Here is a 14,020-nt window from a genome sequence, read left to right as displayed (position 1 = left end):
GCGACAAATAAAAGCGGTGGACAAATGAGGAATTTACAAGAGCAAGAAAGCCGATCGAAACTCCCCTGTCTCCCCTGACGGTGACAGTCGCTGTGATGGATCCTGTGCGGCTGCGATCAATCTCTTTATTCAAAAGGCTCTGCCTCCACGCCTGGCTTCGGGCTCCGCTTTTGTTTTTCATTCATAACCAGATGAGGGCACGTTTCCTTTCATTAGTTACCTCTGAGCCAGCGGTATTAATTAAAAAGTGGTTTGGAGGGTGGCTCGCATCAAAGAAAGCTGACCTCAGGAGGCCAAACAGAAACCCAAGCTTTTATTGTTCCGAGACAGAACAATGTGTATTCACTGTGGTTAGCAGCTGCCAATATGATCAAAACGTCCTAACGCAATATTAGGACTTTGAGCAGGGCTGGTAAAAGAAGAGGGTATCGTGGGGTAGGTCAGTCCTCTAGTGTTCAGAACCAGCCTGAAATCTGCAGATTCAAAGCTCCACCACCGAGAACTTTGCCTCCAGAGATAAAAGCCTGTTAAATAATTTGTGGTAGGTAGAAATGTGTGCAGGCTCACACTATCCACAGTGTGAAAGGCAGAGTCTTAACTATTAGAGATGCGTTACGTTATCCTCCATGAATGCTAATGAAAAGCTCCTGATGCAACTAGTTTTCAAGGCCAGGCTAGAATTATCACGCCTCTGACGTCTCTTTCATACACAAACTCCTACGTGATTGGCTTAAATAAACACACTCTCTCCGAGTCTGGCTCAGTGTGATCGTCTGTGCCTTGCACAATACAAACACATGAAATCTTTTCAAGTATTCATGTCCGGTTTCCAGTGTAAATATCTCAGTGCGCTTGAAATAAAACAAACACAACTTTCAAGAAATTTCTTTTTGCAAGATACAGAAGGCTGTTTTAAGACAATAATACTTTAATATGGATTAAAAGAAGCGATACTAGTTCCACTTGTAACAAGACATTTTTCCCATAACGTAAGCGAAAAAATCTGCCAGTGGAGCTGGTGATTTTTGGCTAAAAACAAGCTCCTATATTTTTCTTAAAAGTTGCTTGTAAGTTAGTTTTGTCCTATTTTAAACTGTTATTTGCACTAGAAACTAGACAAGAAATGCTAGGTAAGAATTTGCACTCTTACATTTGGTCCCACATATCAGTGGATAATTATGAAGTGGACGAAAAACAACTCAAGGTTTTGAAACATTTTTACAGAAATAAAAAAGTGAAAAAGTGCACTGAGCTCCATTTACAACAACACAATATAGTTAGCGTTAGCACTTTAACACATTCATTTTGATAATTAACCCCACAGGCTTTAACGTGTTAAAAAGTTTAATGCAATTTAAACCTTTTTTTTTTCCCCACATAGGAAAGTTCCAAGCGGAAACGCTGGCATGTTTCTGGTATGTTTGTAAATCTGACGAAAAAGCGACATCTGCAAACAACAGCGATGGACGACAAAGGCGCTCGTCTTTGGGGGTTAATCTTCACGTCAAAAAAAAACGATCTGATGGACCGCTGGCCATCAATGTGTGCAAGTCATGCTAAAAGGAGTTAGGCTATAGCCAAAGTTATTCAAACATAAAATAGCATCTTGAGCCACATTGATGTGTTAGAACTATCCAACAGTCCAGACTTAAATTAAACTAAGAAACTATGGGATAAAAACGAGTGATTAAGACTAACATGTTCTTCTTGCTAGCCTTTTGTAGAAGTACTTCTGCAAAGTATTGTCCTATAAACACACAGCAACTTTATAGGTTCTTATTTGTGGAAGCTGCTATATCCCACTTTTCAATGTTCTCCCACTTCTCCACTGCTTTGCGCTGATCGGTCCCCAGCTTAGTATTTCGTAAATCTTCACCTGGTCCTGTTGATGGCGACCAGCTTCTCGATGGCCTGGGCCTGGATGAGGGAGCGAGCGTTTTCCGAGCTGTCCGTCACGATCTCGTGAATTGTGTTGAGGATGGCGACCACGGTGTCCTCCTCCAGGTTCTTGGCCGGTCGCTGCTGGCCGCTGGGCAGGTTGCTGACGAGGTCCCGCATGGCGTAACTTCCTGTGAGGTGAAGGGGTTTTTGAAGCAAAACGGTGAAGTTGAATTCATTCCAAATCATGATTAAATCTTAAGGTGTGTCCAGCGTGGTCTTTCGATCTTAACATGAAGGAGAATACGCCCACACGGTCTCAATGCACCTGACGCAACAAATCCTCCATACCTATCAGATCCTTGTTGCGTCGATCGATGGAAAGGTTGCGCAGAGCGATGGCCACGGCTCGGACCACCTTGTCAGAGTCGGAGCGCAGCAGCTCCACCAGGATGGGGAGACCTTTCTCCTTCCGCACTGTGGCTCGGATGTAGTTGGACCACTGGAAGACATCGGGGGTGTAATCTTTACACAAACACTCCACATCACTCACTCTGCAGCTTCTCCTTCTGCTCAACTCGCCGCGCAGCGGGGCTCTGAACGGACACGCGCTTTAATTTGTCTGAATTTAACCATCACTGGATTTTACTTCTTGTTTTTTGTAGCATGAAACATTAACTCTGACATAAAAGGGGTCTTTGCTACCCCAAGAGATGCAATTAGGCAGAGAATGGGAATGCCTGAGCCACCAGGTGGCAGTAGTGAGCTGTGGAAAACATGAGAGAAAAGGAGGGAAAAAAAAAAAAATCGGGGAATGAGTGTAGTTGAAAATCTCTGATATTCTCTCAAGGGTCAGGATGTGTTGTGTTAACAACTGTGAGTCAGAGACTCCAAAGTGCTATTGGGAAAAAAAACAAAAAACAAAAAAACAAAACAGCTATTATTGCGGTTAATTCAATAGGAAGCCAACGTATATCTTAACTGCAAGTCAATACCAAATTGTCTCAAAACTGAGAACATTACACAGGAACGTAAAGTTAAAATCCTGGAGAACTCGAGGAATTTTTGGAGCTCAAAGCGAAGGACAGAGGAAGGCAGTCTGCTGAAGAGAGGCAGTCTGCCGAAGAGAGGCAGTCCGGCGCTGACGCCCCGGCGGGCTGACTGCGACCCTTCTGCCGAGGCGCGCAGGTGGCCGCTCTCGCCTGAGGTGCCTAGCGTAACGTTCGACAGCCAGCCTTTCCACAATGATAATTTACTGCAGCCTCTTGCTCAGCGGCTCCACAACCGCTCTGATTGGAGAGACTACCTGACTGCTGCTGGAGAGCCACTCTCCTCATCCAGCGCAGAAAGCCCTGGGAATGAGTGAGGGCTACGGCTGTTATCTAATCACATCACTTCAACCAGATGGGAGGTCCTGAGGTAGATTGCACCGTTTTCTTTTTTTATGTTTTCCTCTTCATAGACTGGGCCTGCAAAGTAGGACTTGGGATTTTTTGTATGGTTTATTATTTATCATGATAAATTTCTTATGGTGAGAATTTGGATTTATTGTTGTCACTGTAAATTCCAAGTAGCGATACCCTCTGCCAAAACTGTTCACATTGTTGGGATTGTTAGTTTTAGTATTTTATCCACAGTTTGTTCAATGATGGTGTGAATGAATATCAATAAATTTGAAAAAAATGATTAAATACAGTGTGAAGTTTAGTGATACAAATCACACTCATTATAAATGGTTATAATTTTAAATATTTCTCAGGAGCAGTTTTTGTGTTTGTGGGGCTATTATTGCTCTGTAATGCAGTTGCAGCCATACAGTTACCTAAAATCATCATCACAACAGCACCACAAAATATCGTGATGCAACTTTAATTTCATATCGCCTACAGCTGGTGCAAAAGTTGCCAATTTCACTACAATTATCTTTGGTGGGAAATAAGTTACATTTCATTTCCACTTTCCTCACAAAAATCCAAAGTTCCTACATATTTTTTATGTCAGGATTTCAACAGTTTTTTTTCAGTTCTTTTAAGTTCTTGAGTTCTTCAACATGAAGGTTCTCTCTTAATTTATGACAGATATTATACTAAGTAGACATCTCAAAATTGCACAGGAAGGAAAAAGATTTGGATGCCTTATTTTGGCTTCTAATAGTTAGCTAGGCCTGGAAAATACTTCAGCCATATTCCATTGTTTTCCAGACTGTGCAGGAACCCTGGGAATTTATTTTTTCTTTGATCAAAGTCCATTAACTTATCTTGTCCTTAGTCTCCTAGCTCTCTACCAGTCACCTTTTTGGTAAAACGCACATCCAGTTTAACATTTAGCTCAGCTCCGTTGCTGCATTTAGGGCTCTATCGTCCCTGTCCTCCGCTAAAGCGCAGTGGGATGCCATTTACCCCTAATTGGTGCTTCCAGCTGTAAAAGTTTCGCCACCGAAAGGCCATGACCAACATCAAAGTTTGCAGAAAGTGTGCAATTAAGCAAAAAGTCAGTTTGAACACGGTGTCTTGTCTTTGTACCACTCCCAACCCGAGGACTTACAGTCCACTGTCCAGCGCTGAGGTTCTGCAGAGCCCCTGCAGCCGCCTCCAGGGTATTGTAGTTCTGGCTCTCCGTCAGCAGAGAAAGGTAGAGCCTCACCACTTCGGGCTGGTACAGCAGCTCGAAGCCTGTAGGGGAACACAGAGGGACAAACTGGTAGGAACCGCTGGCAGGGCAAAAGAGGCAGATGGGCTTTGTGGAGGAGCCAGCAAACGCATTACAAAAAGTTATCTCAGAGTCCTTCTGCTCAACGAGAGAAAAGACGCTTGTGGTTGCCATGATGCACAACACCTCCAAATGCCCGAAAATTCGGGTCGAAGCGTTTTGTTTTCAGTAAAAGCTTCAAAAATACGAACATGAAGAGAATCTCATGGCAGAAAATGGCTGGAAGGAATTCATTCCTTTCAGAAAGAATAGTCGAAAATGTTCCACTTTGCAACACGAGAGCAGCACCGCCGAAAAACACTCGAGCATTACAGGAGAACACAAGGAGAGATTATTGATCCGACTTTCAAGTTTGATCCCGAGTATTTGAGAGGGAGTTTTATCTCACTAACACACAAGACGTCCAGCCACAGTGGATCATTATTCCTCTCTCTGATGGAAACCTAATTACATTTATCAGCTATTAGACAGAGCAGGCGCAGCGAGGGAGGGAGGCAGAGGCTTCTAATAAAAACTGAAATCAAATTCATCCATCAAAGGGCTTCTTTTTTTTTATTATTTTTTACTTCAAACAAATAGGCTCATCAGTGTTTCACAAAGAGCCAGAGCAATACAAAGCTGTACAATTATACAGAGGTGACAAATGAACAACAAGGCCTTAAACTGTTCAAGTTTCCTGAAGGAAGCAGAGACAAACCGATACGATCAGGTGGTGAAAGGAATCGGACAAATTTGAGCTCAGAAACCTAAGATTTCAACCGTGGACGCGCCATAGCTAAATACAACCAGATTGCGCTAACTGCAACACTCTTTGGTGTGGAAGACGCTACTATTGAAAGAAGCCTAGTTAGCCGTTGGAAATTAGCTGCCACTTCCAGAAATTAAACTGTATATTTTGGAACAACACAAAGCTAAACATTCGCCTGTGAATAGCGAAAATCTGAAAATACTTAAGACGCTTTTTAAAAATGGCTGTCACTGCCTATTTTTTATTTTTAGTTCAAACACCAACTATGTCATAATATGCATTAACATGGACATAGGAAACTGTTTTAGCACATAGAGATTGTGAGCCAGTAATGCTAACCTTGCTAACAATGCTAACCTTGCTAATCGCAAATTCCGCTGAAAATTTGTTTGTCACTTGCAAATCATTTTTAATTTGTTGTAAATTATTAATTAAAAATATATCAATAATTGACAGCAGCTCAGGTCAGAGAGGCTTGAAAAAAAAAAGAGAAAAATCAACTGCCACCACAATCTCAGGATGGGTTAGCTTTGCAATAACAAACATTTGAAAATCAGACAAAAAAAAAATCCAATCTCAAGAAGAAAGATAAGTTTTATATAAGAAAACACCACAACTGTGTTGTGGGGGATAATAAGTTATTCCCACAGATAACTTATCTGATTTTGACACCTTATCTTGGGGGGGAAAAAATCATTGTGTTTTTTTTATTAAGATACAAGGAAAACAAAAATACATTAATCATAGCTTACTTTACATGATCTTTACAAATGTGCTTATGTAAAAAGTTGCAGCGGTCAAATGTGTCACCTTTGAGTTAAGGAGTCTAAAACAAAACCCCAAAATGAAGGGCATGAGTTTTACAGATTAGCTATACATAAAAGTCGAACCAAACTTCTCCTCACCATGCCTAAAGTTAGAAGATATGAAGGTAGTGAGTAAAATAATCCTACATAAATACAACAGCCTGTTTATCCTCGACCACAGCACATTTCAGATTCGTCTTCCAAAGCCTCCAGGCTCAAATGAAATGGAATGTAACTGTGTTTTTTCATGTGTTCTGAGGCCAGCTTTTATATGAAAACCCTTCTATTTATGTGGGCACCATTATATAGGAACCTTGTAGGAGAAACACACACAGACCAGCCAGGCTCGGAGAACATTTACCGTCATAAAACAAAGCTTAGTGTAAGTATGGAAGTGGATGCTCGTCCTTAGAAACTGTTTATTATAGCAGAATAAAAATAAATAAATAAATAAAAAAACAGAGGGGAGTGGATGAGTTTTGTGCTTGGGAGGTAACGGAAACGTAAAGTTAAACTTGTGTCCTTAAATTCATCTAAATCCACATCTCACACCCATCATTTGCAGAGAGCCGCGGCCTCAGCTCCCCTCTAAGATTGCCGCATTCAGACACGGCAACACGGTTGTTAACACTCGCGAACTGTGGTTTTCTTCCCCGTGGCGTTTCCCTTCAAGATCCCTCCACCAGAATGTGTGTGGGAGGAACTGCCAGATCGGGCGAAAGTAACTGAAGGTGCCGTCTGAAAAATGTTGAGCTCATTTTCAAAGGCCTGCACTCCCTAAAAGCTTTAAGGCACAATCTTTTCAAGCAAAAAGAAAAAAGAGAAGTGCCTTCATTTTCATACCTCCGTCATTTTGACCTGTAAAAACTCAAGCGTTCCTCGGGGAGTATCGGAATGATTCTTGGCGAAGCAGCGCGACCAGGAGACGTCGGAGCACGGCTGTAACCATGTGCTAAACACACGAATCAGATGAAAAGGTTCGCTCAGGGGCAAAGTGGGAGAAAAGGGAGCCTGCAAACCCCTCCACTCAGCAACATTCTGCACTCGCCTCATATTTCTGGGCGTACTGGGTGCAAACTCAGCAGACTGGAGTCTGCCAGGCCTGTTGAAAGACATTTCATCTCAGGAGCAGATTCTGTCTGAGGAAAAGCAAGTCAGGCGTGTTGAACTCTTACAGTAGCATGTCCTTTATGCACAGTTCCTCCCCGCAGTCTATATACAGCACACTGTACAAACGTTAAGCCATCCTCATTGTGCCTTCCTTAAAAGAAACAAGATGTTCACAAAATCTCTAAGTGTTCCTCTATCTAAGTGTTCTGAAAGCCTTTCAAGGTTTTACTTTGGAATTTCATTGCTAAATTGTTCAGTCTTTGTACAGTAAAGTGAGGCCTTCAAGAAACAATAACACACACAGAAAATATACACCAAAGATGTTGCCTGGCCAAATTCTGGAGATGTTTTATGCTCCAGACTAAAAGAGAATGAGAAAGCAGCTAAAGTCCAAGAGAAAAGTCCTTCTGTGAATTCACAAAAGCCCTGTTTGGCCTGCTTTAACCAAACTCTAATCTGTCTAGAAAGTGAACCACACCACCTGAAAATAACTAACGAGTGTGAAAACAACCCAACACTATCTTTATCTAAGGCTAACCAATCCATTTGTATCATTTATTTATTGGGTCATAAAATATCTCTGCCAAAGTTTTTAATCATCTGCGAAGGCTTCATGTCACCACCCCAGGTTCGTCCTGATCAGCCCTCTGCCAGTTTGCATTCTTGGCTGCGGTGAACTGTGGTTGTTGTTGGTGCCGGCTGCCAGGTTGCAGGACAGAATTACAATCTGGACACGGAGATGAGCTGCGAGGCAGATGCGATCTACTACGGCTCTGTGCCAGACGGAAAACATGACGACGTTTCCTCCGTCAAGTTCCGGTTTGGAGTACATGCAAGTGACATTTTTAGGGAAATAAAAACTGTATTAGCACTGTATATTGGAAGTGCAATATACCATAAGTGTAGATATTAAAAAGCGAATTCTGTCTAACGATGCAGTGTGCCGGCATAACTTTATAAAGTAAAGTCAATATAAGCTATTATTATTAGAAAATGTGGTTATGAAGGTTTTTGCTTTAAGCTTGATTCAATGTAGCATCTTCGTTTGAGGCTCTTATTTTGAAGTAAGAAAGGAAGTAGTTTTGTTTGTTGGGCTAGCCAACAGTATTCTGTTATAAACAGCAGGAAGGAAGCATCCAGCTCTGTTCTATTCTTCTTTTTAATGCAGAAAAAAAAACCTTTGGCACAGAAGGCAGGGAAGCTTTCTGTGCATTTTGAGAACACTGAGACTAGCTAACTGTTAGCCAACAGTGGTGAAGTTAGCATGTGCTTGATATATTCTTACTACTGCTGGTCTAAAGGGCCATTTCTACAGTAAAACCAATGGACCAGGATAAATGAACAGAGTTTTTAAAAACCTGTTTCATAAAATTCTTATTCAATTGCACAAAACCAAAAATGAAGTGTTTCCAATCCTTTTTTTGGCATTAGGCCCACTTTATAATGAAACAATAATAAAAAAAATACTTGCATAACTACAGCCTGGCCTTTGAATTCTTTACTCTGATAAAAAAAAATATAATTTTATCTTATGAATCCAACATTATGTACAGTTTCATCATATACTGTATATTACAGTGACTCCACTAGCAGATCTAAATAACTGTGCTGCAGCAGTGGCAGGCTGCTGTTTTTACTGTAATGGCTGTAATAACTCCAGCATACGCTGTTTGCTCCACACAAAATGACATCTAACTACCAACCAAAGATGAGCTTTTAGTTGCCATAGAGACTGAAAGTGTAAAATGACTTTGCAGCGTCATGGTGAAACAGGCACCAACAAGTCTTCTGCTTTTTGTGTCGAAGTCATCAAAGAGTTACAGAACCATATATCTAAACAGAGGTTTATGTCTACAATCCTGGATTTCCACACTGGATTACCTATGATTACATGTTAAGATGCTAATCTTGCAGCAGCTCAAAACCGTTATTCCTATTTTACAAGCTGTTATTTCCTGTAATATTTTGATTACATATTGATCATAATAAAACATAAGCCGCTGGCATTCTGCAGCCACGTCTCCACCACATGCCGAAAGCAAACGCTACAAAAATTATGCCATAAATAAAAACATTAAAGCGTAGCCAGCATCAGTGGCGGCTCCCTGCGAGCTCAGCCCCATGAGCCCATTTCCAACACTTGTATGTTGGTGGGGCACATCACACACAGCTGTGGCCTCCTTATGGAGCTCCTGCTGCGCTCTGATATACAGCAGTGCACGCAAACACGCCCAGGAACTAAAGATGGGCCACACAGCCATGGAGTTACAAACATGGAGTTACATGGTAGGAGAAAGAGCCTTAAACGAGGCGAGAGTGGGAGGAGCGGCAGGCTGTTTCTCCAAAGCGGAAAACGACGACAACGACGACGACTCCCGCAAATCGAGGCGACGCTCAATTAGCGCCGGGGTCCTGAAGATGAGGAGCTTTTGTTGTGCTCCAGAGCATGAAAACTGGGTTAGAAACTAAGTTTGGTTGGAGTGATTGAGTGATGCCTGGTGAAGAGCTGCAGCAGTAATTGGGTTCAGGCGGCTCTGCTACTGCCTCGATGTATTCCACTGTGACAGAATGGTAAATAACAATGGATTCATTGATGTGCATGCAACGTATTAATGTATGTATGCAAACACAGCAAAGACTATTCAGTACTCCCGCACGAGGGAGAACAGGTGGAGGGAGGGGGTTGGCGGCAAACACCTCACATTCGCAAATCTTCAGGGCTTTCTGCTTTGCTCTCACATAGTCGAGTGCATTCGAGCAAAACCGGATACACGCCTCTGCAAACAGCTCCATGTGCACACCTAAATCCATAAACACACCAAACACTTGGCGAGGCATGTCAAAAAGTGATGTCCATCGATTCTGTCTGCCTACATCCAGCTAGAGGTTCGGTCTTGAATTCACACCGACGCTCCGTTTATTTACACCTCCCATTTCCAGCATGGCACCTCCACAAAGCAGGGAAAACATGCTGCGTTTCCATTACAAATGTGCACAAAACTTTGTCAATATATAAAAGAAAAACTGCCTCATTCTTGTGCCAAAATGTTTTATCAAAAAATTAGGATCAGATCAGAGGTGGTAAAGTTTTAGTTTAAAGTGCGTCTACACTATGCTCACAACTCATGACTTTGTTATTTCTGACAGTTTTTTTTTCTGGGCAGTCTTTCAATATTTCCAGTTGCAGTTCATAAATCTAGCGTTGAAAGCTGTGCTTAATTCAAGACTGTGAAGAATCCACACCATTTGTTGTATTAAACAGCAATGGCACTATGCTAAGTATAGTTCTTGAGGGGTTAAATTGTCTCCAATCTTTCACAAAAGCTGGCTCTAGGACAGATAAACTTCTGGAACCTGTTTGCTGGAGAAGTCTTGATTTAGAGCCTTTGTCTACAAATGGAGAAAAAACAGAGCAGTGATGATACTTCCCAGGAGTGGCTGGAAAATATTATGAGGATGGATGAGAGAAAAATGTAATTTTTTTGAATACGATTGTCTTTGGCTGCTTTACAGCTCCATGACCCAAACGACTTGCCGTAACTGATGGAGCCACACATTCTAGAAATCCTTATCTACAATTTCCAGCCATCAGTTTGTGATCTTGAACTCATGCACACCTGAATTTATGTAGAAAATCAATGATCTAAAGCTGAGAAGCAATCTGGAGAGGCCTAGTCAAAGTCTGGTCTTAAATTTGAGAGGCTCTAAAATGGCATGAAACGTGTTCATGCTTTAAAACCTTCCAGTTGGCCAAGTTAAAACATTCAGGAAGAGAGGGACATAAATCCTCCACAGCGATGCAAACACCTGACTGCAGGTTTTCACAAATACTTGATGGAAACTGCTGAGGACAGTTCTAGGAGGAAGACGAATCAAAAGACAAAAGAAAACTGCGCTTCCAGAGGAATGCTGGCAACAAGGCCACATTCTCCACCAGACAAAGACCATATAAATAAATGAAATCCTTCCAATGGGGGAAGCCTCCAGTTTCTGGTCTAACCCCTCTTTTATGTCGGATCATCTTTATGCGAGCGCACGCAGCACATGGGACAGCGCTGCGAAGCTAATGAAGACTTTCTCGGGGCAGGAGTCACAGTGCCGTGATTGGCCAAACATCGCACATCATTAAAGAGTAACATGGCTGAGATGGAATAATGCTCTCGACCCTCTCGGGTTCATTAAAAAAAAGAAAAAAAAAGGTGAGCGGTGGAACCACATAAACAAAACAAGTAAATTGGCGAGGTTCGCTGAGGCCTTCACCGCGGCGACTCCGAGTCGTTCGGTGTTAGCTAATAACTGCGCTTTCATGTTGTTGTTTATTCTGCTTGGAGCAGAACCAGATGGCGGTTGTTAGCTGACATGTCAGTTTCGCACTACATGATAATTACTTTGAGTAGGACAGCACATAGAATATTGGACACAGAGAGAATCTGTAAATATGAGCTGCGGTTCGCTGCGTTTTTATTTTTTGGAGAAAATACGAACGCAACAGCGTCTACGGTGGCATCCTTTTTTACATAACGCAGCGTTATCCTCGGAGGAGGTGGAGACAAAGACGTCTGAAGTATCAGCAAAAGAGGTGACGTGAGCTGACACCAGAATATGAGCTACGGTAATTAGAAATCTGCACAGTATTTGTATGCTAAAGATGCCTGTTAATGTCAGCTGTGACTATAATTAGGCCCTGATTGGAGATGCATGTTAATGCTAGGTGTAAATCTCACTGAAGTACATCTAATTGACTTTCAAATTCCCTTCCCACGGCTCCCACTACTCTAATTTCTGTAGTGGCGAACCACTGTGAAAATCTGTTTCACTACAATCATGGGAAAATAATAAGTACATCCTACCTGCCTCCGGAGCATTTAACAAGTAAAGCAGCAGCCAGGTGCTTTTAATGTGATACAGTTCAATATCTGATCATTAGCAAGTGTGGCCACCAATATAAAAGCAGGAATATTAGTAGTTTCTCATCTGGAGTTGTGTGTTAGCGCAATGTTAAGGTACCCGGTGTCTTGCAACTTTCAGCCATCTCTCTGCTTCAGCACACCTGGCTCCAATATTAGCTCATCAGCTCTGCAGAGCTTGGCTGCAGACAAGTGAGGCATATTTAACTCAAGTGTGTAGGACACATCTAAAAGTTGCAGGAGACTCAATTTTCACTTCCCAACAATCGGAGAAGGGTAAGAAGGTAATTTTCCAACATTTTCAAGAGATTACTTGAGGACAGTAAGTACCCTATCTTCCTAGGAGTTTGGACGCCCTACCAAATTCACCATAAGGTAATGGCACACATTGTTCAGAGAAATGATAAAAACCCAAAGATCATGAGAGGACATTTATAAAAAAAGACTTGTTGTAAAGGATGGCCAGGAGGAAACATCTTTACTGTTAGAAGAATACAGCAGCACAGTTTTGCTTGAAAAACCTGGATCAAAATGAACAAAAAGAGTTTTGGACAAATGTCCTGTAGGCAAATGAAACCAACGTAGAGAGGTCTCACCATAATTCATAGAGCCACGTTTGGTTAAATAAATTAAATAAGAAAATGGTGCATTGCCTAAAACAAAAACACGACCTATTAAGCAACATGGTGGAGGAGTGAATATTTTGGCTTGAGCACCAGTCACTGAGTGATGACACCATGAACTCCTCTGTACACCAATGTGTTCTAGATTCAAATTGGAGGCGATCTCTCTGCCAATGAAAAGCTAGAAACAAAGTGGCTCACCAACAGAGCGATGATCCCAAACATAAGATCAAATCTACAAAGTCCCAGTCAAAGTCCAGATCTCAGTTTGATTGGAATCCTGATGCAGAATCTCAAGAGAGCCTCAATGAACTGAAGTAAGATTGTAAAGAAAGTGTGATCCAAAATCTCATACAACAGCAAAAAAGACTAATACAAGTTACCGAAGCTAAAAGATGTTCTCCAATTGATCAAATCATGCGCCGTCGTTAGATTTTCTTATGATGGTGTCAACAGCAATGGAAACTTTTATTTTCCCATGATAATGTAAGAGAGATAAGAGATATTCCAACATCTCCTCTTAAAAGTCTGTCAGCAGTTGTTCGACCTCCAGTCACCCCTTCAGTTCATTGTAAGACCTCATAGTCAGTGAACTCTAGCCACAGATTGGCATCTCTATGAGCAGCCCCAGGGCAGCACGCATTAGCATACCCACATGGTGGTTGGCCTTCATTTGGATGTTGACAAAGAGAGACATTGGCCTCCATCTTGGACTGCTACCCGTCAGTTTTGTGCCACAAAATGTAATGGCACGATGAAATGATTGAAGGGAGGGGAGAGGAAAAAGATACTCCAAAAGGCACAAAGGCTTGTGCCTCACTGACCCTTCTGTCACTACCTCCTTCATTCTTTGCCATCTCGCAACAGGCGTCTGCTCTGGCACCACCGTAAGTCTGGTCCATAAAAGCCGGAATCCTAACAATTAGCATAATGGGACCCTTTGCAGCAAGCTGTTTTTTCCGGTGCAAGGGGCTTCTTCCTCTTTCTTGTTCTCAAAGGCCAGAGGAGCCCCGCAGTGCCTTTTTGGTAGAAAGAGTCAAGCACCGGTAGCAAAGACCTGCTGATGAACTGGACTGTCTGAAACGTCCATGAATTTCTTTCACAAAGTTCATCGAAGATGTTCCGCCTTTTCTTTTTCACTGCAACCTTTGACTTCTGGATACGAACACAGACCCAGTGGTTCTATCACTGCCAAAGAAAAAGCCAGTGTGTCTTTTTGTAGCCAATTCAAGAACGTGT

At 42.1% G+C, this 14,020-nt stretch overlaps 1 protein-coding gene across 1 annotated transcript in view; it reads right to left on the bottom strand.

Moving 5' to 3' along the window:
- Nucleotides 1-14,020, bottom strand: part of arvcfb (ARVCF delta catenin family member b) — a 191,800-nt gene that overhangs the window by 11,595 nt on the left and 166,185 nt on the right. Inside the window, exons 13-15 of the mRNA XM_088008464.1 lie at nt 4,423-4,550; nt 2,230-2,380; nt 1,877-2,069 (exon numbers count right to left, since the gene is read on the bottom strand). Of these exons, the coding sequence (XP_087864590.1) occupies nt 1,877-2,069; nt 2,230-2,380; nt 4,423-4,550 (472 nt within the window). The remainder of the gene's footprint in view (nt 1-1,876; nt 2,070-2,229; nt 2,381-4,422; nt 4,551-14,020) is intronic.

The sequence above is a fragment of the Poecilia mexicana genome, unplaced genomic scaffold (assembly GCF_051168715.1).
Source record: "Poecilia mexicana isolate PSO_F unplaced genomic scaffold, ASM5116871v1 scaffold_9, whole genome shotgun sequence".
Lineage (NCBI taxonomy): Eukaryota > Metazoa > Chordata > Actinopteri > Cyprinodontiformes > Poeciliidae > Poecilia > Poecilia mexicana.
This window is presented reverse-complemented; position numbering and strand designations above follow the sequence as displayed.